The sequence below is a fragment of the Neovison vison genome, chromosome 9, assembly GCF_020171115.1.
Source record: "Neovison vison isolate M4711 chromosome 9, ASM_NN_V1, whole genome shotgun sequence".
NCBI classification, from domain to species: Eukaryota; Metazoa; Chordata; class Mammalia; order Carnivora; family Mustelidae; genus Neogale; species Neogale vison.
In genome coordinates, this window is record NC_058099.1 from 7,514,377 (window position 1) to 7,541,181 (window position 26,805).

The window sequence follows — 26,805 nt, forward strand, 5'->3', positions numbered from 1 at the left end:
CGTTAGAGAGTTGCACTTTCATTTGGGGCTGTCTCTTTTCCCTGGAGGATTTTCCACCCATGGAGGAAGCAGACCTGATGTTCCCCTGCTCTCCCTGGGCCCTGAGAGCTCAGCCCCAGCTGCCACTTGGGAGTGTTCTTTCCCTATCCCGGGCCTCAGTTTCCCTGCCTGCAGAGCAAGGAATGACGAGCCAGTGTCAGGCTTACATAAGCCACTTTTGGTGCCCCATGACACCTGTTCGAATCCCAACTCCACCATCTTTGGGGACCAGTTATCTCACTGCACCAGGCCTCTGTTTTCTCATCTGCAAAATGGGAACAACCGAGTTCAAGGGTCTATGAGCTCCAGCTGAGCCTCCTTGGTCAGGGCCTCTAAAAGGGCTCCTTGTTAGGGTGATTGTTTTCAGCTGCCCCCGGGGGGCTGCCAGATGAGCCTCACCAGCTGGCCCTGGAGAGGGTGGGATGGGAGAGTGGGGTGCGTGGGGAGCCGAGCCTGGAGCCTGGGCCCTCCCACCCAGCTGCCTCCCCCCCACACAGGGCCCCCCACCCAGCGACAAAGCCGTGGCACTTCCTCTCCCCGCCTGGCAGGCTGCCTGGGCCAGCCCCTTCTCTAAGGAAGCGCATTTCCTGCCTCCCCGGGCCGGGCTGGATGAGCCGGGAGCTCCCCACCGCTGCCGGTCATACCCCAGCCTCCATCCGCATCCCCAGGCCAGGACTGCTGCCACAGCCGCCATCCGCAGGAGCCCGGCACCCCCTCCCCGCTCACCCTTCGGCCAGCGACCCCCGGCCCGGCCCTGCGCCCCTGTGCCCACTTCTCCTGACCCCTCGGCCGCCACCTCAGAAGGCTGGAGCAGGGACGCCGTCGCTCCGGCCGCCTGTTCCCCTTGGGTCCCTGTTCGCGCCCACGCCGGCCCCCAAGCCCGCCCGCAGCCCTGCCCCTGGACACCGGATAAGGCCCAGCGCACAGAGCCCTTGGTGGACAGCATGGACCGCCGCACACTGCCCCCGGTCGTCGCCCTGCTGCTGGCCGTCTGCAGCCTCAGGCCCACAAGTAGGTGTCCAGGGACCCTGGGGTGGGGGGGTGGCGGGGGTGGCGGTGAGATTCGGCCCCAAGTGTCCCCAGCCTCTAACCTGGTCCTGACCTTATGCCCAGTGGGGCTGTCCTAGGGGGTCTGGACAGCCCAGTGTGGACACCATAGGGTGACCAACCCTCCCGGTTTGACAAGACAAAGAACTTTTGGCCCTAACCGTCTCAAGCAAACGGGTGTGAGTTATTTGCCTCAGCCCCGGCCTCTGGCGTCTGCCCTCCTAGCTCTGTCCAGTTTCTCCCCAGGAAGCCCATGTCCTAGAGTGCTGTGCAGCCCTGGGAGGGTCTCCTGCCCTCTCTGAGCCTTAAGGTTCCCATCTGAGGAACCTGTGGGGAGGAGGGTGTGTGGATTCACAGTCAGCACTCGGGCTCTTGGTTCAAATCTCACATGGCTGCTTCCTGGCGGTGTGATGTTGGGAGATGGCTTTCGGGCCGCTGAGCAAAGTGGGGATGGGGACAGAATTCCTCTGGGGCTGTTGAGGGGGCAGCGTGCTTGTAGAGAGAGCTCGGAGCAGGCTGGAGGATTCTGTGTTGTTATTGCAGCTTTATGATCAGCTTTAAGGTCCTGCCTCTCACCTCCCCAGGGCCTGTGAGCGGCCCCCAGAACACTCTTGAACTTAGAGCACTCTCTCTCTGCCTCCACTTACCCTCTGTTCCTCAAGATGCGGCAGGGTGGGGACACAGGCCCAGACTAAGTGTTCTGCGGGGGCAGCTCAGCCTGGGGGGCTTTTCTAGACAGTCCTGGCTCTGCGGCCTTCTGACACTGACCAGAGAGGCTGTGAGGAGCTGGGGACACCCAGACCTCCATCCCACTCATGTGCGCCTTGCCGTGTCCGCCCCTCACCTACCTGAAGCCACAGGACAGCCCTATGGGCTCTCCTTCACCCACGGCATATCCAGAAACTCCCTAAAGGATCTGGGGTTGGCAGTGGGAAGAGAACAGCCGAGGCCACCTCCCTACCTGATCCCACCTTGTGGCATTTTAAAGTCCCCAGTCCTTGGTCTCTAAAGCCCTACTTCACGGCTCACAGGAAACTGTCACAGCCGCTCAATAACCTAGCACAGATTTGACCCTAGACTTGTGGCTCCTAACCACGTGTAATAAGTATGCGCCAACACCACCCCCGCCCAGTATAGCTCCCAGCAAGATGGCTGCCTTCATCTCCCCATTTTCCAGGAGAGGAAGTAGAGGCCGTGACCTGCCAAGTTCACACAGCCCAGACAGAAGCCTACCTGAGCTCCACGATAGGCCTCCCAGGCCGCCCTGTTTCTCTCACTGCTCGCACATTTCTAGCTTGATAACACTGTCCTCTCATCATTCGAGAAAGATCCATGTAGATCTTCAGGGCCTGTTTTTCTAGGATGGAAGGCAGCGGTGTGCTGGCAAATCATGAACAATGGGGTGGAGGGCGCTGGGGATGGTGTTTGTGAATGTTCCTCTATGGTCGATTTCAAGCTACCGCCTCAGCAAGCTTGCAGGTGGGATGCGGCGACCCCAGCACTTTGTCCGATATTTTTACCACATTGACGCAACAGACGTTTGACCTCCAGAGCATAGATTATAGTAAAGTGGAGTAAAATAATTAGGAAGTGATGAGTTGGAATATTTATTACCATTTTAAAAATATTTCCTTTTAAGCTTATACAATTAAATTTTTTTTTTAGATTTTTTATTTATTCATTTGACAGAGAGAGATCACAAGTAGGCAGAGAGGCAGGCAGAGAGAGAGGAAGGGAAGCAGGTCCCCTGCTGAGCAGAGAGCCCGACTCGGGACTCGATCGCAGGACCCTGAGATCATGACCTGAGCCGAAGGCAGCGGCTTAACCCACTGAGCCACCCAGGCGCCCCCAATTAAATTTTTTTAAAGATTTTTAATTGGGGTGTCTGGGTGGCTCAGTCGTTGAGCATCTGCCTTGCGGCTCAGGTCACGATCCGAGGGTCCTGGGATCAAGCCCTGCATCGGGCACTCTGCTCAGCGGGAAGCCTGCTTCTCCCTCTCCCACTCCCCCTGCTTGTGTTCCCTTTCTCACTGTGTCTTTCTCTGTCAAATAAAAAAATAAAATCTTTTTTAAAAAAGTTATTTTTAAGTAGTCTGTATATCCAATGTGGGGCTCGAACATACAACCTTAAGGTTAAGAGTCTTATGCTCCATTGAGCCAGCCAGGCACTCACAAATTTAATTTTTTTTAAGAGATGTTGTTTGTTTGTTAGAGAGATCATGAGCAGGTGAAGGGGCAGAGGGAGAGGGAGAAGCAGACTCCCTACTGAGCAGGGAGCCCAGCGTGGGGCTCAATCCCAGGACCTGACCCAAGTCTAAGCAGATGTTTAACCTACTGAGCCACCCAGGCGCCCCCAAAATTTAGTATTTTTTTTTTAAAGATTTTATTTATTTATTTGTCAGAGAGAGAGGAGCGAGAGTGAGCACAGGCAGACAGAGTGGCAGGTAGAGGCAGAGGGAGAAGCAGGCTCCCTGCCAAGCAAGGAGCCCGATGTGGGACTCGATCCCAGGATGCTGGGATCATGACCTGGGCTGAAGGCAGCTGCTTAACCAACTGAGCCACCCAGGCGTCCCAAATTTAGTTTTTAATACTGTTTGTGTTTAATAGCCAGTTGGAAAAACTAATAATTTATTCATCTGCTTCTGGAAGTGGGTACCAGTACCCCAGTAATCATAAGGTTCAAGGGCATTCCAAACCATCCAGCCCAATTCTTTGATAGTCTGGGAAACTGAGGCTCGTGGAGGGCAGGCAATGTGGAACTCAGATCTCCACGCCAGGGGATGCGGTGGGAGTGACCTCACATCCTCAAACAGGCCTGAGAAATGGGTCCCAAACAGGTCCAAGAATGGGTCCAGCCTTCTGGGAACGCAGTTTGGCAGAATCTTTCAAAACCCTAACTCGTGTATGCCCTCAGCCTTCAGCCCTTTGGCGCTGCTTGTCCATAGGTACCTGTAACAAAACCCCAACTGGAAACCACCCTAATGTCCATCAGCCTGGGCCCTAGCAAATGAATCTGTATTCAATGACATGCAGCCGAAACAGAGAAAAAGCTGAATTCCTGTCAGAATAAAATAGTAACCGTGCACGGCACGCGTGGGGACAATCCTGACGTCCCTGTTCTCCAGCACAAGCTTTCTCTAGGGAATTCTCTCTAAAAGTGTCTCTAAGACACTTTTTTTTGCCACATTGGAATGCTTTTTTTCTCTTTAAAGGACAAACATGTAGATTTTTATAAAGAGCCATTTAGTTATATAGTCACTTCAGTCTACTCTTCAAAGAAAACCGATAAGAAGGGGAAAAAAATCACTTCCCAAGTTCCTTCATTAATATCAGTATTGTTAGGTGGGTTGCCTACTAGTTTTTGTTCAGCTGTTTTTTTTTTTTCTAAGAATTTAATTATTTATTTGTCAGAGAGCATAAGCAGGGGGAGCAGCAGGCTCCTCGCTGAGCAGGGAGCCCAATGTGGAACTTGATCCCAGGACCGTGGGATCACAACCTGTGCCAAGGGCAGACACCCAGTTGACTGAGGTGTCCCTTTTGTCTAGCTCTTGAAGGTAGTTTTAAGGAAGATGGATCAACATTTGGGAGACTTGGGCACCCTTCTTTTAACCCAGAAGGTTTCTATGTTGTCATGTAGACCCCATAACCGTCCCTTTGTGGTTCCAGAATATTCTTTCTCTTCGATGTGCCATCCCGTCATTTGTCAAACGAATCCCTTATTGTTGAAAATTTAGGTGATTCCCCTGTTGAGGCTAGTTATAAATACCACCGCCGTGCACGTTTTTGGTACATGCACCTCTTCCTGTATTTTGGAGCATTTCACTTGGACAGAGTCCCAGAAAGAGGGGGGGGTGCTGGGATTTGAGGCCCGTGTCGGGTGGCTGGGATCAAAGTGTGGAGAAGCCTTTGCTAAAAGATGAGGCAGAGGCAGGACTTGGAACCTGGTGCTGCCCACCACCTGTGTGGGGATCTGGGCCTCTCCAGACATGGGGCAAGTGACACAGCACAGAGACCACAGATACCTATCTCTTAGAGCCCGCATTTCAGGGCAGCTTCCCATTTGCCAGGAGATAAAAGAGGAACTGTGTGAGCCAGGAGCAGATGTGTCCCTGGGGACAGTGGGGACATGACCGTTGAGACTCTGTCTCATCTCAGCCAGACGGAGAGTGACACTAAGCCCCAGCTCCAGCCCCAGCTCCGGACCCATCCTCCAGGGTTGAGCTGACTTCATACCTGGGACAGGGATGGGGGTGAAGAGACCAACATCCCCGCTGACACTGACCCAGCCCCCACTCTCGGCCCCTGCCCGCTCTAGATCCGATGTGTACCATCAGACTTAACCTTCACAAAAGCCCAGGGATGCAGACATTTCTGTCTCCCCCACCTCACAGCTGAGGAGACTGGGGCACCAGCAGGTGAAGGAATTCTTCCAAGTGACAGCCCAGGAATGAGCCGCTGGGGCTTGCGCCCAGGGTCTAACCACTGCCCCATTCTGCTTGAGGGCAGATGAGGTTTGGTCTCCTTCTTGCCCCGACACTGGTCCTCCCAGCTAGAGTGCCACTGGATCAGTCCCGACGAGAAGACTTTCACAACAAGGCTTTGAAGGTTGAACAGAAATTGACCAAGAGGTGGAGGAAAGGGAGACCATTGGTCTGGGGGAGAGCAGGGAAGCTGCAGGGAATGAGGTGTGTTTGGAGGAAGAGCTTACTTCTCCCGAGTGGGTGTAAGTTCTCATGAGAGCAGTTGCCAGTCCTGAGCCTCCTCCGGCACCACCAGCCTGCAGAGTCCTGCCCCTGTGTCATGGGACCAACTTTCACAGCAACTCGATGAGGAAGCTGTTGTGATCACCGTCATCCCCACTGTATGGATAATAACACTGAGGCATGGAAAGGAGGCTGAAAGCTGGCAGAATCAGGATCTGAACCTTGGTATCCATCAGATCACTGCACTATTTTTTTTTAAGATTTTATTTATTTATTTATTTATTTGAGGCAGAAAGCGAGCACATGAGCAGGGGCAGAGGGAGAGGGAGAAGCAGACTCCCCACTGAGCAGAGAGCCCGAGGTGGGGTTCTATCCTGGGACCCTGGGATCACAACCTGAGCGGATGGCAGATGCTTAACCAGTTGAGCCACCCAGATGCCGCAGATCCCTGCACTTTTTAACCCCATGTTAGGTGGTGGAGCATGGATTTTTTTTTTTTTTAAAGATATTATTTATTTGACAGAGATCTCAATAGGCAGAAAGGCAGTAGAGAGATAGGAGGAAGCAGGCTCCCTGCTGAGCAGAGAGTCTGATGCAGGGCTCAATCCCAGGACCCTGGGATCATGACCTGAGCCGAAGGCAGAGGCTTTAACCCACTGAGCCACCCAGGCGCCCATGGAGCATGGGTTTGACCCTGTGGGCACTGAGGAGCCACAGGGAAGACTGGAGAAGGGAGCCTTGAGGGCTCTCTTGTAGGGGCACTGAGCTGGAAGCTGGGACATCTGGGAGGCTATACTGGGAACCTGAAAGAAGCAAAATGTGGATGGATAGCTGGGTAATTGAAGAAGAGGAAAAAAACAGAGAAAGCCTTTTGAAAGGCTCTACCCTGAAATTAGGAAGTAATCAGAGCCACTGTGTTCAGAATGCTTACTGGGTACCAGGCAGACACACAGCTACGTGCCAGAGCCGGATTGCCTGGCAGCAAATACAGACCCTGACTCCTAATAGCTGGGCGACCTTGAGCAAATTCTTGTCCCTCGCGGATCTTGTCTCCCCAGGCGTCAAATGGTTACAAGAGCAGCACCCACCCGTAGGGCTGCTGCAAGAACCAAATGAATGAACTCATGTCAAGCCTCAAAACAGTACCTGGCTCTCAGTAAGCGTGATGAAAGCTGTTTTGTAAATGGGGAAACTGAGGCTCAGAGAAGTTAGGCTTTTGCTCAAGGTGACCCTTGTTTTGAGGGGTAGAGCTGGGCTTTGACCCAGGTCGTCTGGCTCTGGTGTTGCTTGACCATTATTCCCTGTGGCCTTTCAAGGCGCTGGGGTGGCCAGGCGGAAATCCCCGAGGTGGTCCTATGCTCCTGGGTGGGGGTGGAGGAGGAAGGGGACAGAGGTGGGGAGGCAGCTCCTAGGTCTCTCATTTGGGGCCGGGTCACCCAGGCCCCTAGCGGCGCCTCCTCCAACCCGGGTCCCGGGAGGCCCTGGCGTTTCCCTTGGTGCCAGGGGATTGTTTTCAGCTCTGTCTGGGCCCGCCTCCGGCTCCGGGAGACAGGCCCGGGCGTCATACTCCCTCCTGTCTCCCCATTCTCGTCTGCGGGGTGGGGGCAGCCAGGATTCGAAAAGGCCCCAAAATAAATGGACCTCTTATCTGATCTCCCAGCCTGGCCTGTTATCTGATCATTACATAATGGCCAGGCCCGTGGCCTCTCCCGCTGACGGCATGGAGGAGGTGGCCCCCCGGCGGCCCAGGCGATCCAGGAGGAACTGGGGTTCCTGGAAGTCTGGGGAGGGGGCAGGGAAAGTCCGAAGGAAAGGAGGAAGGCACTGTGCTAATCTGCAGGCCAGACCCTGGGTCATGTGGAGAGAAGGGGGTCGGAGGCCCAGCCTGGTCAGCCACGCGCTGTATGACTCTGGCCCGTCCTGCCTCTCCGGGCCTCAGTCTCCCTAGCTGTGTAGGAAGGGTTTGGACCAGGTAGCAGCCAAGAAATCTGTGTTCGCTGATAGGGAAAGGGAGAGAGAGGGTGGGGAGCACCAAGGGGTTTAGTGGGTCACCAGGGATTGGGACAACAGGAGATGGTGTCAGCCCTTGCATCTGCTGGGATGAGGGGGTCTGCTGGCCTGGGACACTAGTGACCTCCAAGCCAGAGGTGCCACACCTGCAGACCGCCCCATCCCCCCACTTAACCCCTACTCCCCTAAGACAGTCCATTCTTCTCCAAGGACTGAAGTCAATCAAATAATTGTAACCCAAAGAATCGCCATACGCCCTGTTCTTGCGGAATCCTCCCAACAACCTCCGAGGGTTTTGTGGGTGCTGTCCTCTCACAGATGAGGAAACTGAAGCCCAAAGGGGGAAAACTGTTCACCAAAGCCACAGAGCTAGTTAGTAAGTGCGGGCCTGAGATTCAAACCCAGGTCGGCCTCGCTCCAGGGACCCTGCTTTGAATCAAATGCCATAGGACACTCGCACTGTGAGCCTTGCACACAGGACAGGACCAGGCCAAGGACTTACAAGGCCTGGAGTCGCCGAACGCCCTTGTCTTGAACTTATCCCTCCCAAGGTGCCGCTGGTGGGTAGCCTGGCGGAGGCCAGGGACGGCCATCTTAAGTCCTTCTCTGACCTCTGGGGGTCCTGAGCCGAGCAAGGCTGGTTTAGGAGAAAAATCTCCAAGGCCTGGGATTCAGAAGAAGCCTCCCTACTCCCTCTTCTGAGCTGGCGACGGCTGGACGTGCTGCCAGCCCCTCCGCGCCCATCTTTGATCTCCAAGAAAACAGGAAGTGAGCGCGACAAGATGGAGACACAAACTTCCAGTCGCCCCTTCTCTGTCCTCCTTCCCTCCTCCGGAGCCCCCCCCCCCCTTCCTCGGCACATTCCTTAGGACGAGGTGTAGGGGCCTCATTTCCTCTTCCTCCTCTGCCGGGTCAGGGTGAAATTCCATTCCCTTCCCTCAGGACCTGTGTTTCCGGGCAGCCCAGGAGCAGGCTCCTGTGGCCCAGGCCTCCTCCCACAGCTGCCCTCTGAACCCGGGGCCACCCTCTGGCTCCCTCCCTCCCTTGGGGCCTGGCAACTCTTAATCCTCGTTGGCCCCATTCCTCCCAGCCGCCTCAAGGCGCGGACGGGAAGTTTTCCTGTCCTGATGTTAGCTCTCATCTCCCTTGGGAGTGAACTGGCCGGAGGCTTGGGTGTGTACACCTGTGAGCCCAGCCCCCCTGCTAGGGCTGCTGGAGGTAGCAAATAAAAATATACGACACCTGGGGCACCTGGGTGGCTCAGTGGGTTAAAGCCTCTGCCTTCGGCTCAGGTCATGATCCTGGGGTCCTGGGATCGAGTCCCGCATTGGGCTCTCTGCTCCTCGGGGAGTCTGCTTCTGCTCCCCCCTCTCTCTGCCTGCCTCTCTGCCTACTTGTGATCTCTGTCAAGTAAATAAATAAAATCTTTGAAAAAAAAAATATTTAGGATACCCCATTCAATTTGAGTGCCAGATAAACAATGAAAAAAATTTCAAGTATAAGTATATATGTCCCTTGTGATAGTCAGGATATACTTTCACTTTAAAAAATTAATCGCTTTTTGGGGCGCCTGGGTGGCTCAGTGGGTTAAGCCGCTGCCTTTGGCCCAGGTCATGATCTCAGGGTCCTGGGATCGAGTCTCGCATCGAGCTCTCTGCTCGGTAGGGAGCCTGCTTCCTTCTCTCTCTCTCTGCCTGCCTCTTGGTCTGCTTCTGATTTCTCTCTGTCAAATAAAAAAAAAAAATTTAATCGCTTTTTTTATTTATTCAAATTTAACCCGTATCCTGCATTTTATCTGTCAACCCTGCCCCTAGTTGCACCATGACCTCGTGGGGAGACTTTTCCTTCTTTTTTTTTTTTTTTAAAGATTTTATTTATTTATTTGAGAGAGAGACAGTGAGAGAGAGCATGAGCAAGGAGAAGGTCAGAGGGAGAAGCAGACTCCCCGTGGAGCTGGGAGCCTGATGCGGGACTCGATCCTGGGACTCCGGGATCATGACCTGAGCCGAAGGCAGTTGTCCAACCAACTGAGCCACCCAGGCGTCCCGAGACTTTTCCTTCTTGAGCCTTAGTTTCTCCATCTGTGGAATAGACAGAATGATATCCGCCTTGTAGGGTAGCTGTGGGATGCAGAAAACCCTAAGCCAGTGCCAAGTGCTAGGCGTTCAGATTGTGGGAGTGATTATCACTACCTTATTCTCACCTGGGGCTCTCTCTGGCTGTGTTTCCCCAACAGGTCTCGCAGAAACAGTCCACTGTGACCTACAGCCTGTGGATGCCAAGGTGACATACGTTACAAGTCAAGTTTCTAAGGGCTGCGTGGCTCAGGTCCCAAATGCCACACTTGAAGTTCACGTTCTCTTCCTGGAATCCTCAAGGGTGAGTGCCTGGTGGCAGGATTGGGGTTGGGGTCCCAGAGAAAGATCCAGGGCCATTAAGATGAAGGGAGCCTCCCTTGTACCTGTCCCTGGAGCAGCAGGCTGTGTCCTCACCAGGGCCCCTGCCAGGAGGGAGACAGGGGCATCTCACAGGGCTGGTAAGGGATGGCATTCTTGGGGCCAACATCATGGAGGTCTTCTGGATGCCACAAGTCCCAGGTGGGAAGGGCTGGGTGGGGCCAGGGACGGAGTGGAGAAGAGCCAGATGAGCGGTGGAATGGACCACCTGAGCTGTCACCTGTGCACCTGTCATGGTGGGGGAGTTTGCTGCTTCTCGGCAGACTGAAGCCTCCCACGGGGCTTTCTCTCTGAGTCTGTTATTACCCCCACTTTTCAGAGGAGGAAACTGAGGCAGGCCTAGAGAGGTGAAGCCACATACCCAAGGCCAGAGTTCGCACTAGATTCTGGGAGATCCCAAGTTAGGCTGTCCCCTGGCTCCCCCAGCAGATCTGGGTTCTCGCAGCGTCTGGCCTGCCGGGGCTGGTGGCCGCACCTGGCTTGTGTGGCCTCAGTTCCTGATAGCGATTCAGTGGCGTCAGCTCAGGAAGCTTGTGGCCAGGCTGCTCCTGAAACTGTTGAGTTGCCCTGCGTTTGTGCGGCGATAAGATGGTGCCCAGACCACCAATATCGAGGGGGGCCTGCTCCCCACCGCCCTGCCTGCCACCAGGACTGTGGGCCTCGATAATCCCCGAACTGAGATAGTGCCAGACACACGTTAGATGGTTTCCAAAGCCATTGTAATTTTTTTCAAGTTTGGCAATGCTACGGGACATGAGATTGCCCTCCGTAAGCTCATTTTGTTTGTTCTGCTGAACAGGTCTCCAGGAGACCGGGATCCCCCCACCCTAATCACTCAGCAATGGGCCAGAGTCTGAGAAAAGCCCCTACCGAGTGCCCAGGTCTGGGGGAAATAGACCTGTAGAGAGCCAGCCAGGATCTGGGTGATGGGCGTTCTCTTGGGGAGCAGAGGGCAGGGGTAGTGCAGCTGCTGTGGGATTAGACAGGGCTTCCTGAAGGCAGCAATAGCCCTCCTGGCCAAGAGGAGTGAAGGAGTTGGTAGGGAAGAACTGAGGACAGAGTGAACGCACAGAAAGGTGAACAGACTCTGGTTAGGGTCAAAATGTGGTTCATGGTGGCAGGAGCTTATAGGTCACCTTGGGACAGGGCTGGGGAGCTGCAAAGGCCCTGCCACTGTATTGAGTCTGGTCGCATGTCAACGCATGTCATCCTAGAGATCATGACAATGGACCCTCCCATCGCTCCCTACCTCCTCTGGGGTCTCAGTCCACGGAGCATCTGGCTTTCAATCGAAGAAGCCAGGCTATGAGCCCCAGGCCTGCCAGGCCTGTCTGCTTGAGGGGGTGGTGGAGACTGGGGCTCCAGCCTTGGGTACATTATGGCACCTCAGATAGTGCCTGGCACGCAGAGGGGGCTCCTTCCCTCACTCTGCCACACACACACAGCTCCTGGGCCCAGGGGCTCCGTGAAGAATCACTGAGTATCAGAATCTGGCCCAGGGCGCCTGGCAGATAGCAAATAGCCGTTTGCTGACTGCATGAGTGCATTCTGAATGCACCGCTAGGTAAGAACACGGGCCCTGCAGCCGGACGTCTGCACACCGAGCTCTGCCTTCCCGCCTTACAGCAGCAGGACCTCGGCCTCTTCTCTTGATCTTCCACGGGAAACATGGGGACGATGATAATACCTCCCTCGTGGGGGGTTTGCAAGGATCCAGTGGGGTAGAGCAGACAAATATTGGGGGCAGGGCTGCCAACAATGACATCTTGTTGTTATCATATGTTATTATCTTTGACCTCTGGGTCTCACCTGTAATACCCTCCTGTTTCCCTGCATGCTTCAGTTTCTAGAACATGTTCATGTCAGTCTCCTAATTTGATCCCCAAAGGTGACTGTGGCCAGGTAGCTAAGGCAGGGGCTGTGAATCTCTTTTCAGAGGGGGCAGCTGAGGTCCAGCCGGACAGAGGTGGGCCTCCCCATCAGAGAGGCTCCTGGCCTCGCTGCCCCCAGGGCCCACGATCCCTGGAGACCCTGTGCTGTGACATGGAAGGCACCTTCCTCTCCAGGTAGCCCCCTGGAGTCAGGTCCACAGCCTAACAGTTGTCCCCGCCACCCCTCCCAACAACAGTCCTTGCCAGCTGCCTGCTCAGTGCCCAGCCTGTGTCGGGCATTGATGGTGTAGAGAGAAAGCAGCCCAACTTCTGTCCGCCCTTGAAGCACTCCCAAGCCAGGGGAGGCAGAGGTGGGCATCCGCAGCCCCGGTACTGAGTGATAGCGTTGGCAGTCAGGGGAACATGGGGCTGTGGAGGGAAACGGGCATTAGTGGAAGGCTCTCGGTGTCTAGCCAGACAGAGGGAGGTGAAGGGCATTCTGGGCAGAGGGCACTGCACAAGCAAAGGCCCAGGGCCAGAAACAGGAGCTGGCAGCAGGCGCGTGGGCGGCAGCTGTCTCAGCAACCAGCCCAAGCCCTCCCGACCTGGGGCTGCCGTCTTCAAACCCTGGCACGCGGAGATGGCTTTCCCCTCCACCCCTGTGTAGCCTTCAAGCCCTCAGATTTCCTGTGGGTGGGCGGCAGAGGAGCTGTGACCGCCAAGAGGCTCAGGGAAGAGAGGTCTGCATCAGACAGATGAGGGGCCGCTGGGCAGGGGCTCTATCTCGCTAGGTCCCCGAAGGGCAGGCCGGAGCCCGGATTCCGGGAGGGGGCCCGGGGTCACATCCTGACCCATGGAGACAGGAAGCTGGCCTGGTGTCTCAGCGATTCCCGTCAGACTGACTGCACGGATCTGCTGTCCTCCTCACAAACCCCAGGCTGCCGGGACCGAGCTGGGGCAGCTGCTGACTCACCCCGCTTCTGGGCAAACCCGGGGAGCCAAGGACACCCCACCATCCCCCCAGCGGATGCCGGGCTCTTGCACTGACTCATTCCTGACCAGAGGGGCAGGCAAGGCTGCTCGGGCAGAGAGGGAGAGCAGGAGGGGCCCAGGGTTCCCCGAGATTGTCCTGGGAGGCTGCGAAGGGCTGTGGAGGGCAGTGTCACTCTCAGATCTAGGCAATGAGAGCCCCTGTTCGGGTGCCACAATGGCCCTTCTCTGACCCTCTTCCGGTTGCACCCCTGCCCACACCCCCCGGGTACCTGTAGGGCCGGAGGGATGTGCCCACCCAGAGCCTGCTCCCGTCCCCGTGTCCATGCTTTGGGTCCCTGGACTCCAGAACTCCCGGCCCATAAGCGCTGAGCCTCCTTCCAGGGCCGCGTGGGGCTCTTTCTCGTCCCATCCTAGAGGGGGCACTGCATGGCTGGTAGAAGCTTCTCCAGACCCAAAAGGAGGGCGGCAAGGTGACTATGTTTGGGGGGCGGGCCTGGCAGAGCTGGAGCAAGCCGGCTGGGTTGCCCACATCAGTATTCATGAAGAGGAGGAGGGGAGAAGAAAGGAGGGTGGGCTGGGGTGGGGGTGGGGGCTGCCATTCGTATTCTTATCCCGGTGGCAGGGTACGAATGGGGGGGTGCAGCAGGCTGGGCGGGGATGGTGCCTGCTCTCTCGCTGCTGTGTCCCCGGGTCCAGCTCAGGGTCAGTCTGGCGGTCACTATCGGGTGGCGGGGTGGATGGATGGTTAATGGAAGGAAGGAAGGAAGTACACACGCATGCAGGTGAGCGTTCGCTGAGTGACCTCGCTACAGGGTCAGCGGTGGCACTCGCTGTTCATCTCTGGCTGCGGAGGGGTGTCAGTCTTGGTCTCTGCCGAGCTCCTGGATAGAGTTGTGCCCACTTCCTGTGCAAAAGCCCCAGGCTGGGCCCAGCGCTGGCTCTCTCAGATTGGCAAATGAACGGGGGAGGGGGAGGAACAGGGGCTGACCAGGGGTCCTCTGCTGCGGGGAGCAGCACGTCTCTCCTGGGAGGTTCTGGAAGCCCACTCAGTGTCCACCTGGCTAGGGACCACGACTCCGGGATACCAAACACGGGGACCCCAGGAGGCAGAATAAAAAGCAGGGGCCACACGATACTAGAACATCTCCGAGCCCACCTCCTCGCCACGCAGATAAGGAGATGGAGGCCCAGAGAGGAGAATGCCACAGGGAGGCGTAGCTTCGACATGTCCCAGTTCTCCCTAACTGCGGCCCACCTTTAAGGCCAACCTCCTCAGCTCCCAGACCATGGCGCTCCTCTGGGTGAGTGGGCAAGGAAGGAATCTCAGGGCACGAGAGCCCATCTACAACCGCGTGTTTCGCTGGGCATGGACGCCCCACCTTGCGCACAGCACCTTACTCGGTCCTCCCAAGTCTACGAAGGGGGCCTGTTGTTCCGCCGATTTTCCAGACCAGGACACTGAGGCCCAGAGAGGACCAGTGACTGCCCAGGGTCACAGGTTAATGACTGAGCCCACTTTTGAATTCAGGTCAATCTGGATTTGACCCCTTGCCCCTGCCATCCTGCCTGTATGTGTCCTCTGACTCGGCTGGGAAGGGCTGGGGTAGACGGAGGGACGGCTGGCTCCATTCTGGCCGGCTCCAGTCTGGCCCTTGGAGGGTGGGGGCCGCAGGCAGCCCCAAGGCTCCGCTCCTAGAAGAATTGCTGGAAACAGCTTTCTATAAGTGGCTACTAGTGCTCAGGGCCTCCTCACCGAAATCCCCCCTTCCCGCCACCAACCGCTGGGCCAACAATGGCATCTGTGGGACACTGGCACGAAAATAGAAACGCGGTCTCCCGCCCACCCACTCAGGGAAGGGGCGGGAGTAGGCCTGAGCTGGCCCAGGTCGGAGCTGGGGGTGAGGGGCCGGCCCGGCCTGCCTCCCTCGGCTGGGCTCCCAGACTTCCCAGGGTGCCATTCGGAAGACTGGGCGCTTCGAGGTGGAGGGGGCGAGGCAGACCCCTTGCTTGGCCTTTGGGCTCTGGGTTGGGGGATTAGGGGGTGGGAAGAGGGAAGTCAGTGTGTGTGAGTGACTCCAATGATGAGTCAGGGCTAGAGGATGGAAATGTTTGCTGTGGAAACCAGACTCGGGTTTTCTGGTAACCAGCCGGACTCAGCCAGGTCCCGGGAGCTCAGAGACCCCCTGAGGGGCCCAGCTTTCCCAGCTCCTGGAGCTTGCCCGCCGCTCACTTGCTGTGTGTTCCCGCCCCACGGCTGTCCGTCTCTGGGCCTCAGCCCCCAGCCGCTCTCCAGCCCCCAGCTCTATGAGGAGGGCCACAGAGACAGCTGAGTGGTGGGTGAAGGGCTGAGTGACAAAGATGCCCACAAAGTTCCAGTCTCCTAATGCCCTCACCCTCTGCATGACCCGACGCTGACGTCCGCTTCTCTTTTCTAACTTCCTTTATTGAGGGCGCCACCTGGTATCTGTTCCCAACCCCGTCCTACCAAGCGGGGAGACTGAGGTACAGAGGAGCAGGGACAGTCGCCGAGCAGCAACAACCATGACTGTCCAACCATGGACATGACAGGGCTCTTCCCTGCCAGCTCCAAGGCTGTGCCCCCGGCCGCTGTGTCACCCACGGAGCTCTCGGTCTGTGGATGCCCACCAAGGGGCAGAGGACGGGCCTCACCCACTGCAGCCTGTCAGCAGCGTCTCCAGACCTCAGGGCCCATTCCTTTGCTGTGTGCGGGGCCCCAGAGGTCACTCCCCTGGATGGCAGATGGGTCAGCACAGGGATGAACCGTAGGGAAGCCCGGGAGAGCTACCCAGAGGTCCAGGGACCGTGGGCTCCACTCTGGCACCCGACTACGCCCCGGGGCAGGTCCCTGGGAGATTTCCTCCCTGAGCCTTGATGGCTGCATCTGTAAAATGGGATGATACCTGACCCTGCCTCAGTGAAAACCCACGTAACATACCCAGTACAGGGCCAGGCACGGATTAGGCTGAACCCTGTGAAATGACTGATACTCAGTTGTTTTTCTCGACAGCTTTTATCCAGATAACATTTGCCCATTATACAATTGAATGGTTTTTAGTAGATACACAGAGTTGTGCAATCCTAGACGATTGTTCAAGCTAACAGTACATACGCAATCAGAGTTAGAAGGCGGGGGGGCGGGGGGGGGCAGCTCTATTCTCAGAGATCCTCAGTGATTCTCATTCTCAAGGATTCTGGCAGGTCAGAGGCACTGGGCCTTTCCCAACACCCCCACAGTGGGTCTCCCTTTGCTCAGGTTAATTTCAAGCGGTCTGCCAATTACACTTCAATTTTTTAGAAAAATTAATGAATTAAATAAGAACTTCAGATAATGGTCATCATCCTGGAACAAAATGTCAGTTCGGACATTTAGCTTTTATTTCATGTTTTACTGAAATCTATTAAATCCAGTATTTAATTTTTGAAGTGTTGGGAACGTTAGGGCACTTGGGTGGCTCCTTCGGTTAAGTGTCTGCCTTCGGCTCAGGTCATGATCCCAGGGTCGTGGGATTGAGCCCCATGTTAGGCTCCCTGCTCAGTAGGGAATCTGCTTCTCCTCCCTCTGTTCTTGTGCTCTCTCTCACTCTCTCCATCTCAAATAAATAAATAAAATCTTTAAAAAATAATACGTTTAGAAAGCATAGATATTAGATTTTTTAAATATTTATTTACACCCAACACGGAACTCGAACTCACAGCCCTGAGATCTAGAGTCGTATGCCCTTCCGGCTGAATGGCCAGATACCCCTAGAATACATAAATATTTGAAAAAATTGACTAAAAAAGATATTTTGAAAACCAAAAGGTTCTAAACCCATTAGAAAACACTAATCAAAAATGTGAACTTATAAAATATAAATTTGAAACCTCTATTATCGTTCTATAAATTCGCCTAAGAATAGTGATCCACAGACAAAGTCAATAGCTCACTAAAATGAAAGTTACTTGTAAAACATTGAAAATGAAATCATGTTATTTGCTCTTTTGTTTTAAAGAGCAAAGTTACAAACAAAGAGTGACTATGGTGTCATTACCGACTAACGGAAATATTTCTGGGCAGATTTTTCCAGGGGCTGAAACGCGCTGTCGGGCTCTGTGACATCAGCTGGGGAAACGGCCAGGAGATAATTGGAAGTGAAATCTAAAACTTTCCACTGATGTCTTCATCTTGAAATACCTCTCTCCTTTTCGATAAGCATAAGGAGATTTAGGGGGTCAGGTTTCATCTCCGTTGGAGAGGCCGCCAGCTCCGGAGAGCGGCTGGAATTAATTTCTCAGTGGAGTGTTTCCATTGATCATTGTGTTCGTGAGTCTGCGGCCGGGCTCCTGAGCCTTATTCCTGCCTGTTCACTGGTTCAGAAAGTCTTTGAGCAGATCTGAGGTCCTGTTCTTTTCTTTTCTTCTTTTCCTTCTCTTCTCTCCTCTTTCCTTTTCCTTTCCTTTCCTTTCCTTTCCTTTCCTTTCCTTCTATTTTCTTTCCTTCCTTCTTTCTTCCTTCCTTTCTTCCTCATTCTTTCCTCCCTCCCTTTCTTTCTTTCTTTTCTTAAAAGATTTTATTTATTTATTTGACAGAAAGAAATCACAAGTAGGCAGAGAAGCAAGCAGAGAGAGAGAGAGAGGAGGAAGCAGGCTCCCCGCTGAGCGGAGAGCCCGATGCGGGGCTTGATCCCAGGACCCCGAGATCATGACCTGAGCTGAAGACAGAGGCTTAACCCACTGAACCACCCAGGTGCCCCTCCCTTTCTTTCTATTTCTTTCTTTTCTTTTTCTTCTTTCCTTCCTTCCTCTCTGTCTGTCCGTCTTTCTTTCTTTCTTCCTTGGGGCTTCTAGGTGGCTTAGTTGGTTAAACATCCTTTCTCTGTCTCTCAAATAAATAAAAGCTTTAAAAAATTATTTATTTGAAAGCACAGCGGAAGTCTCAAAGGGAAAAGGGAGAGGGATAGAGACTCTCAAGCCAGACTCCATGCAGAGCACAGAGCCTGACACAGGGCTCAAAGCCACGACCCTGAGATCACGACCTGAGCAGAAACCAAGACTTGGACACTTAACAGACCACAGCATCTGGGCGCCTCTGAGGTTGTTCTTTCAAAAGAAGTTCTGCCTTGGGGATCGCTGTGTCCTTTTCCTTCCTGGGAATAAGAAGGTGTAGAAAAATGTGGAGCCTTATGGTTAAAACGGAGGCCTCCCCGGTCTGTAACCTGGCTGTGCACATACTTGCTGTGCGATCCTGGGCAAATGACTTCACCTCTCTGTGTCTCCTTTTCTCATCCGTTAAGTGAGAATAATGGTGCCTACATCTTAAGGTTGTGAGGATGAAATGAGTCAATACATTTCATCCCTTGGGACAGTCCTGGAACACAGTGAGCGCTACGCAGGTGTTAGACTTTATTATTACTGGGCTGGGGCTGTTGTTGTGAAGGCATTCTAAGTGCACACAGCACAATCAATTAACATTTTTCATGCAGTAGGTACCCCTCGGGATGTAATGATTTCAAGTTCACAGTCTTATAGCAAAATGATGGTACTATATCAACAAAAATATGGGCATTTTTGTACTTTAAACTAGGAAGGCAAACAGGAATGTAGGAAACCGGGAAGAGGTTGTTGCCTTGATCCTGCTGCCTAAGAATAGAGAAAGGGCACAGGGTTCTGTCCAAGTCATGCAGATGGTCCCAGGCCTTTTATGCAGCAGGCACGCCACAGAAACAGCAAACTGATCCACTGTTAGATAAAGTCCAGGCTTCTTGCAATTTTTTTAAAATCTCTGGATTTGATGAAACCAATCACCCTGTACCCAACCAATAGTTTTTGAGCTTCTCCCAATGGCCAGGCACAGTGCTGGGCCTTGGGAGGTCGGGGCAGCCCAGTGGGGCAGGGAGAGTGGAGGGGAAGCTGCTGAGGAGTGAGTCTTCATGACGGATCTGAGTGGCACAGCCTGTGCAGGTCTGACTGGTCTGTGTGTGTGCGTCACTCTCCTTTCCCCGCCCTAGGATCTGTCGGAGCTGGAGCTGACTGTCCAGAAATCCAACCAAAATGGCACTCAGCCCCGAGAGGTGCTTCTGGTCCTCAGTGCAAACAAGAACATTCTGCTGCGGTTGCAAGCCCCAGGGATCCCCCTCAACCTGGCCTTCGTGAGTGTGTTACCCTTGACCATGGGCTGAGGCTCTGACCACGGGAGGCCCCTGCTGTCTGTCTCTGTGGGCCAGGCTCTCCTGCCCCAGCCACCCTGCCTCTCTTTTTCATTCTGCCATCATTCACTCTGACGTTATTCACCCTGCCTGGTGAATCCCATGGGACCCTGCCTGAGAGAACCCCGAAAGCGGCAGGGTCTGGGGCGAAGAAACCAAACCCAGATGTGGGAATCAGGTTGAAGGGCAACCCTGGCCAAGGCCAGTCCTCTTGCCTAACCGGTCTTCCCATCTGCCCAGTGGCAGAAGTGCGCCCAGTGACCTCCCGTAACATAATCTGGTCACTGTCTTTGGAAAAGTTACAAGATATGTTTGAAAATATTTAAGTACAGAGGAAGAGGAAAACTAACAAGGTATTAATAGTAGTTATGGTGGGGAAACGGGATCCGGAGAGACATTTACTTATTTGTGCTTCACACTTGGTGGAATTTGCGAGATTTGCTCTAATGAACATGGTCTACATTGGAGAAAAAATATTTTGCAAAAATTCCAGTTTTAAGTGTCAGGCACGTCCGCCAGAGAGAGGAGGTCAATGGGCTGGGACCCACAGCGGGGGTGGGAGGGGTCGGGGCTGGAGGAGGTAGGGTGGCCTGTGCGCACTGCCTCCCCCGTGGGAAGGCCCTGGGAGGTGGTCCCAGATGCGAGCAGCTGCTGTTTACAGCCAGAGAAAGCAGAGGCTAGGGGTGGGGGCGGACAGCAAAGATAATAAGGGGGAGAGAAACACAAAGAAAAATGGAACTAAGAAGAGCCGGCCTGTTGTGGGAGGGTTAGGCGGACAGACATACAGACAGACAGACAGAGGAGGGGAGCTGGGAACCCAACACAGACCTGGATCCAGGGCTGCCTGGGAGACATGCCCAGAGACAGAGGTTGGGGGTGGGGTGAGGAATCCAGGCTCCTAGCAGGCACTGCAGAGACAGACAGGGCCAGCAGAGACGGACAGATAGGGCCAGCGTGAAAGCCCAGGGACGCCCGGAAGCCAGGCAGGAGGGCAGAACTGGACCAGCCCCATGTGGCAATTCCCTCAGTTCTCAGCGGAGTAAATCGAAGCTCTGTGGACAGCCAGGGCTTGCCAGGGCTCCTCCTCCCCCTTAACTTCCCCTTCCCGTTCCTGGGCGCTATAGGCAGGGATCTGAGCCTGGGGCGGTGGGGGGGGGGGGTAATGACGCAGGGAACATGAAACGCACCCACAGGGCAGGAAGGTCACAGCAGCTGCTGGCTCCGGCCCAGGCCAGTCCTTCCTCCCCGAGAGCTAAGAATACTCAGGGATGGGGGTGGGGTATTGTTGGAGTGGGCAGGGGGCAGCGGGGAGGCTATAGCTACCTGAAAGGGGACAGGGACTCCCCCAGAGGGACCCCAGTCGGGTTTGGAGCTTAGACCTGTGTCTGACCCAGCACCGGGGACAGACGAAAGCTTCACCCCTCATCCCTGTTTTATCCCCATTCTACAGATGATGACCCTGAGAGTCGGGCTGGGTAAAGGTCCCTAACCTCCTCCAGCTCTAGGGCACTGCGCCAGCCCTGCCATCACAGGGTCTGAGCTCCCCACCTGGGTGCTCACCACTTTGCCCCCTTATTTAAATCCTGCTCCATTCTAGGTGGACCTTTCTATGGTGTCTGCCTACTGCCACTGCCAGGCAGTCCCCCTTAGTATGTAGCCTGAAGCCCTCAGGCTGCAGGGGCTTGAGAGCAACATCCTTGGCTTTGAAGATGGAACGCAAGGGAGTCTGGGGCCCCAACAGCTTCCTCTGAATCCTTTGGCTTCTGCAGAATACCTCGTCCAGGAAGTCTGCCCTATTTCCTTCCGCAGGCCCACCAGGGTCTCCCCTTGAGGCCTGGGCAGCAGAGGCCGTGAGGTTCCAGGGCCACCCACGTGCCCCTCCCTGTCCATCCAGACACCTGTCTTGTTCCCTCCTATTCAATAACATCCTCTGTCTCCTGTTGTTCCAAGTGACTTGATGCATGACTCGTTTCTGGATGTTAAGATCCCCCAGGGCAGGGACAATCCCCATTAGTCTTTCGTTCATTCATTTATTCATGTTTCTGCTTTCCTTCCTTCCTTCCTCCCTTGTGCAGGGAGCACCTGCAGTGAGCTAGGTCTGGGTAAAGCTGACATGTCAGGAAAGCCGAGTGTTGCTCAGTGCCCACTCTGGGTCCAACACCACGTGGGGATGGGCCGGACAGACGCTGTGCCCCACAGACCCCAGCCACGTGATGTCCCAAGTGTGGGTTGTATAAGACTGGCGGGGTGGGGAGGTGATGTTCGAACAGTGGGATAAACAAGGATCTGTCTCCGCACCAGGACGGATGGAAGGGCGAGGAGACAGATCTGGCTCTCGGTGGGAGGCTGATGAGGGTCTCCGCCCTGCCTCCTCAGCCAACTGGCTGCCTCCCCAAATTACTTCCCAACCTCCTGAACGGGACAGAGGGGGGTTCGGGGCCCAGGAGCAGCACCCTGAGCCTTCCTGTGTCTTCCTAGAACCCCACACTGATCTTCCAAGGGCCCCCAGGAATCAACACCACACAGCTGCCCCCTTTCACCACCCAGAACCAGTTTCTCAACTGGGCAAAAACGAAGGGCCCCATCGTCTCTGTTGCTGAGCTGAACGACCCTCAGAGCGTGCTCCTCCGCCTGGACCAAGGTCAGCTTCCCTTGTAGCCTCTATGGACTCCGGTCTCCGCTCAGAGGAAATGTGAATTCCTCTGGCCCATTTCTCAGATGTGTACACTAAGCCTCCAAAATGGGATGTGATTTGCCCTAGGTCACAAATAACAAGTCCGTGCTCTATAGGGACAGTAATTTTTGCCCTAGAAAGCCGCACTTTTATTTATTGTGAACCTACTACATGCTCAGTCCTATGCTAGGCATTTGGGGACTCTGCACAGACAGACCCAGACCCTGCTATCCTGGAGCCAACACCAGTGAGGAGATGGCCATAAATATGTACACAGATGAATAAATTCCGTAATTTCAAAATAATTGAATAATAATAATTCCATATAATAATTCCAAAATAATTCCTTAATTTCTGGTCATGGCAAATTTCATAGGAAATAGGAAAAGTGAGGTGATGTTCTGGTGGTCGCAGGGCTGTACCCCAACACGTGCCATGGGTTTGTGCCTTTATTAACCCTGGGTCCACAGATGAGGAAACGGGCAGGAGCTTGCCTCCAGATACTTGGCAGTAAGTGGTGGAGGGGAGATTTGAATTCAGGTCCTCCCAGGCACCCCACTTCTTTGCTGCTCCATTCTGTACCCCCCTTTTACCGTGGGTGAGAGCAGGCCTCTGTATTAGTGTCCAGCTTTTCAGGGAGGGAACTGAGGTGTGCTTATCCCCGCAGCCCCAAGGGCACCGTCCTCCTGCAATCTGGAACCCCTCATGGACATGGGCCACACTCTGGACTGGAGCCCACTCACCCCCACCTCTGTCCGGGGCTGCCGCTTGGAAGGTGTGCCTGGCCACAAGGAAGCACACATCGTGAGGGTCCTGCCAGGCACCGAGGCCCGGTAAGGGTGCCCCCCTCATCCCTCTCTACCCCCAACCCCGTACACATCAAGCCCCGCCCATCCCTGGCTAGGTAAGCATGTTGTTGCGGTCACCTTAGCTCTGGGGCCCGCTACTGTGGGCCCCGCCCTACCTACTTCGATGCCCCTCCCCGGCCCTACAGTGATCAGGTCAGCTGCTGCCCACTTGACCCCAGGTCTGGTCCCCTCTCGACCAGTCTCCATCAGGCCCCGCCCAACCCCGTGTCCCTGCCCCATGCTGACTCCGGGGTCTGTCTCCCCGCAGGCCCCGGACGGTGACCGTGAAGGTGGAGCTGCGTTGTGCTTCAGGGGGTCCCGACGCTGTGCTTATCCTGCAAGGGCCACCCTATGTGTCCTGGCTCATCGACGCCAACCACAACATGCAGATCTGGGTGAGTTTTACTCTGCGACCCAGACCAGACAGCCCTGCGCAGGCCTGGCCAAGGCTCTCCAGAGAGAAAACCCCAACTTCCTGTGTGAGCACCCCAGCCCTGAACCCTTCCACATCTGACCCCTTCCTCTCCGTGCCAGCTGTTCTTCCTTCAGACCTTCACCCAGATGGTACCTCCTCCAGGAAGCATTCCATCATCCCCTAGGAAGGCCCCTACCCTAGCCCACAGGGTCAGGGAACATTCCTGGAGAAGGGAACCCCATGCTGATTTGAAGGACAAACAGAAGCCAGTAGATGAGGGGAGGTGGCCCAGGGGAAGAAACAGTAGGAGCAAAGAAGTGAGTGGCCCCGAGGCCTGGCATAACCCTGGCTGGCCGGCGGTGCCCCTGCCAGGCTGTGTGCCCCCTGACTGTGTCTGTGGTTCCCTGTTCTGTCATTAGACCACTGGTGAATACTCCTTCAAGATCTTTCCAAAGGAGAACATCCGCGGCTTCCCGCTTCCGGATACACCCCAAGGGCTGCTGGGGGAGGCCTGGAGACTCAACGCGAGCATGGTAGCATCCTTCGTGGAGCTCCCTCTGGCCAGTGTCATCTCACTGCAGTCCCACAGCTGCGGTGAGCACCCTCTTCCCTTCCCTTGCTGTCCTGGGATCAATGGCGGTGGCCCCGCTGTGAGCAGGGCACTTGCCTCAGCCGGCAGAAGCCCAGTGTTCCCTGTCTGCAGGCAAGGACAGTGAAAGTAGCTAGTTAGGGAAGCCCTGGGGGCCCGGTGCCCAGGGAGCACTCAGCGACTTGCCTGCTGTGACTCTGCTGCCCTGCAGGTGGTGGGCTGCAGACCTCTCCCCCACCCATCCCGACCACCCCTCCCAAGGAGAGCTGCAACCAGGAGCTGCTCCTGTCCCTGATCCAGCCCAAGTGCTCCGAAGACATCATGACTGTGGTGCTCAAGAAAGATCTCATCTCGGTAAGGGAACCCCTGGGGACGTAGGTAGCCAGTCCTTCCTTTAGGCCAAGTGTCTGGGGGTCCGGACCCAGGCAGGGAGACAAATCTCATCCCTCTGCTAGCCTCAGTTTTCCCACTTGTGAAATGGGCTTGATGATGGACCTGCCATGCAGGAAGAATTAAGTAAGTTCTGACCCAGGGTCCTTGATGTGGTGCACTGTAAGGGCTCAATAAACAGGTATAATCATCATTAATTAATCTTAAGTGCAGGCTGAGCCGGGCGGGCACTTAAGAGTGTATCTATACAGTATGATCTCCAACTAAGAATAACACTGAATTTTTTTTACATGTGAAAAATTAGAAAAGAGTATCTCAACCTTCCTGCCCAAATATGGTGGCTACCAACATTTTGGCATTTCTTTCTGGTGTTTCTTTGTGTATTTCTTACATGGTGTCATCTCCAATGCTCTTGTCTGTCTCCCGCTATCTTCGCTTACTGTATTTTTAGAACTTTGACATATGTGCTTAATGTCACTTTAATAAGCACAAATTATTCCATCATATTGACATGTCATAATTAACTCCTCCCTTGTTAGACACTGAGGTTGCTTCCAATTATGCAACATTATAAATACGCAGAAAACATCACCATGCATTCTTTATGTAGGATTGTTTTCTTAGGCTAGATTTCTACATTAGTGAGATAGGCTGCAAGTTTTCCTATACATTGCCAACCCACTTTGCAAAATATGATTCTAATTTTCACTGGCAATTTGGAGAGCACTTTGACTCTCTCTCTCCAGACTATTATTTTCGTTTCTTTTTTTTTTAAGATTTTTTTTATTTATTTATTTTACAGAGAGAGATCACAAGTAGGCAGAGAGGCAGGCAGAGAGCGAGGGAAGCAGGCTCCCTGCTGAGCAGAGAGCCCGATGCGGGACTCGATCCCAGGACCCTGAGATCATGACCTGAGCCGAAGGCAGCGGCTTAACCCACTGAGCCACCCAGGCGCCCTCGTTTTGTTTTTTTTTTTTTTTTTTTTTTTAAAGTCCTTTGCTAGGGCGCCTGGCTGGCTCAGTGGGTGGACTGTGCGACTCTTGATTTGGGGATCATGAGTTCAAGCCCCACATTGGGTGCAAAGCTTGCTTAAAAAATAAAAATAAAATAGAATTTTAAAAATTTCTTTAAAAAAATTTGCCAACATTAGAGGTGGGACATGGTGTTCTTGCTTTAATTTAAAATTCTTTGATTAGTAGTGAGTGTGGGCATGACCCTATGTGACTTATAGTAACCTAAGGCTCTTTATCAATGTGACTTGGTATTTTTCTTGATTTTTATAAGCATTTTACATTAAGAAAAAAAAAGCTGGGGACCCTCTGTCCACCATTCTTATTTGAAATAATTTTTTTGTTATAGTTTCTAAATTTTGGCTACAGTGATTTTTGTGTTTGGGGACATTTTAAAACATTGGGCCATCCTAGCTGCCCATCTTCTCCCATGTGATTTCTTCTGGCCTGAGGCTGGAAATCTCAGCCAGAGCCTGGACAAATCACCCATGATCTCAGGGATCTTTAGAATGACACTTAAATTTTGTCATTCTAAAGTACACTCCAAAGTTAAGTGCATGTGGGAGTTTTGGGGGGTGTGGGGTACAGGAGCGATATGGAGTGATACCTGTCTGCTACCCATCTCTTACCACCCCCCCCACTTCTGTCTGGCCCAGCAGATTCCAGGAGGTGCAGGAATTAGTGTAGGGACAGCACGGGTTGGCATGTTTGCCGTCCAGTCCAAATAAAAAAAAAAAATCTGCACATTTTCTCTGAGTACAGCATCCATATAGAAGAAAATACAAAGGAAAGGGTCTGAACAGAATTGCCCCAACATGGAACATTCTGCCCTCTCATTGACTTAAGAAATGTGGTCAGTATGCCAGGACCATGTGTCACTGAGGCTTCAACCCAGAGTCATTTTTATTTGGTGGGCTATTAGCTCTGGTGGCTCTGGGCGCCTGTGGGTGCTTTCTGGAGGAGAGGTGAGTTACTGGATTCAGGTGGGACCTCCAACAGCTCACTCAACTCAAAGACAGCAGAGATTCTTTGATCCTAAGAGCGTGACTAAAAAATTCTAAGATGAATTCCTCCACTACAGGAGATATTAAACTGTGGCCCTCTGCCTGTTTTTGTAAATAAAGTTTTATTAGCATACAGCCACACCCATTCATTTACATTTGTTCTTTAGGGGCTTTCAGGCTATGATGGCAAAATTGGGTAATTGCAGACACCACATAGCCCACAAAACCTAACAGATTCACCATCTGGCCCTTTAATAGAAAAATTTGCCAACTCTGTCTGGGATTAAGAGTCTAGGGTTCTTTTTCTTTTTTTTTTTAATTTATTTGAGAGCGAGAAAGAGAGCAAGAGAGCGGGGTGAGGGACAGAGGGAGAAGTAGACTCCTTGACAAGCAGGAAGCCCTGTGTGAGGCTCCATCCGGGGACTCCAGGATCATGACCTGAGCCAAAGGTTAGACACCTAACCTGACAGCCACCCGGGGGCCCCAGGGTCTAGGTCCTGAGACTGGATTATGCTGGTGGGATCTCTGTGTCCCTGGTGCTGTGGGCAGT

The 26,805-nt window shown here is 53.9% G+C and overlaps 1 protein-coding gene across 2 annotated transcripts in view; it reads left to right on the forward strand.

Annotated features, from left to right (window-relative positions):
• The first annotated feature begins 920 nt into the window (after positions 1-920).
• ENG (endoglin) overlaps positions 921-26,805 on the forward strand; it is a 31,676-nt gene continuing 5,791 nt past the window's right edge. For both annotated transcript variants that reach the window (XM_044264834.1, XM_044264835.1), the window contains exons 1-8: positions 921-1,050; positions 10,036-10,178; positions 19,128-19,268; positions 21,804-21,966; positions 22,667-22,832; positions 23,116-23,242; positions 23,682-23,856; positions 24,063-24,205. In XM_044264834.1, the coding sequence (XP_044120769.1) occupies positions 984-1,050; positions 10,036-10,178; positions 19,128-19,268; positions 21,804-21,966; positions 22,667-22,832; positions 23,116-23,242; positions 23,682-23,856; positions 24,063-24,205 (1,125 nt within the window). In that variant the 5' untranslated portion in view covers positions 921-983. The remainder of the gene's footprint in view (positions 1,051-10,035; positions 10,179-19,127; positions 19,269-21,803; positions 21,967-22,666; positions 22,833-23,115; positions 23,243-23,681; positions 23,857-24,062; positions 24,206-26,805) is intronic.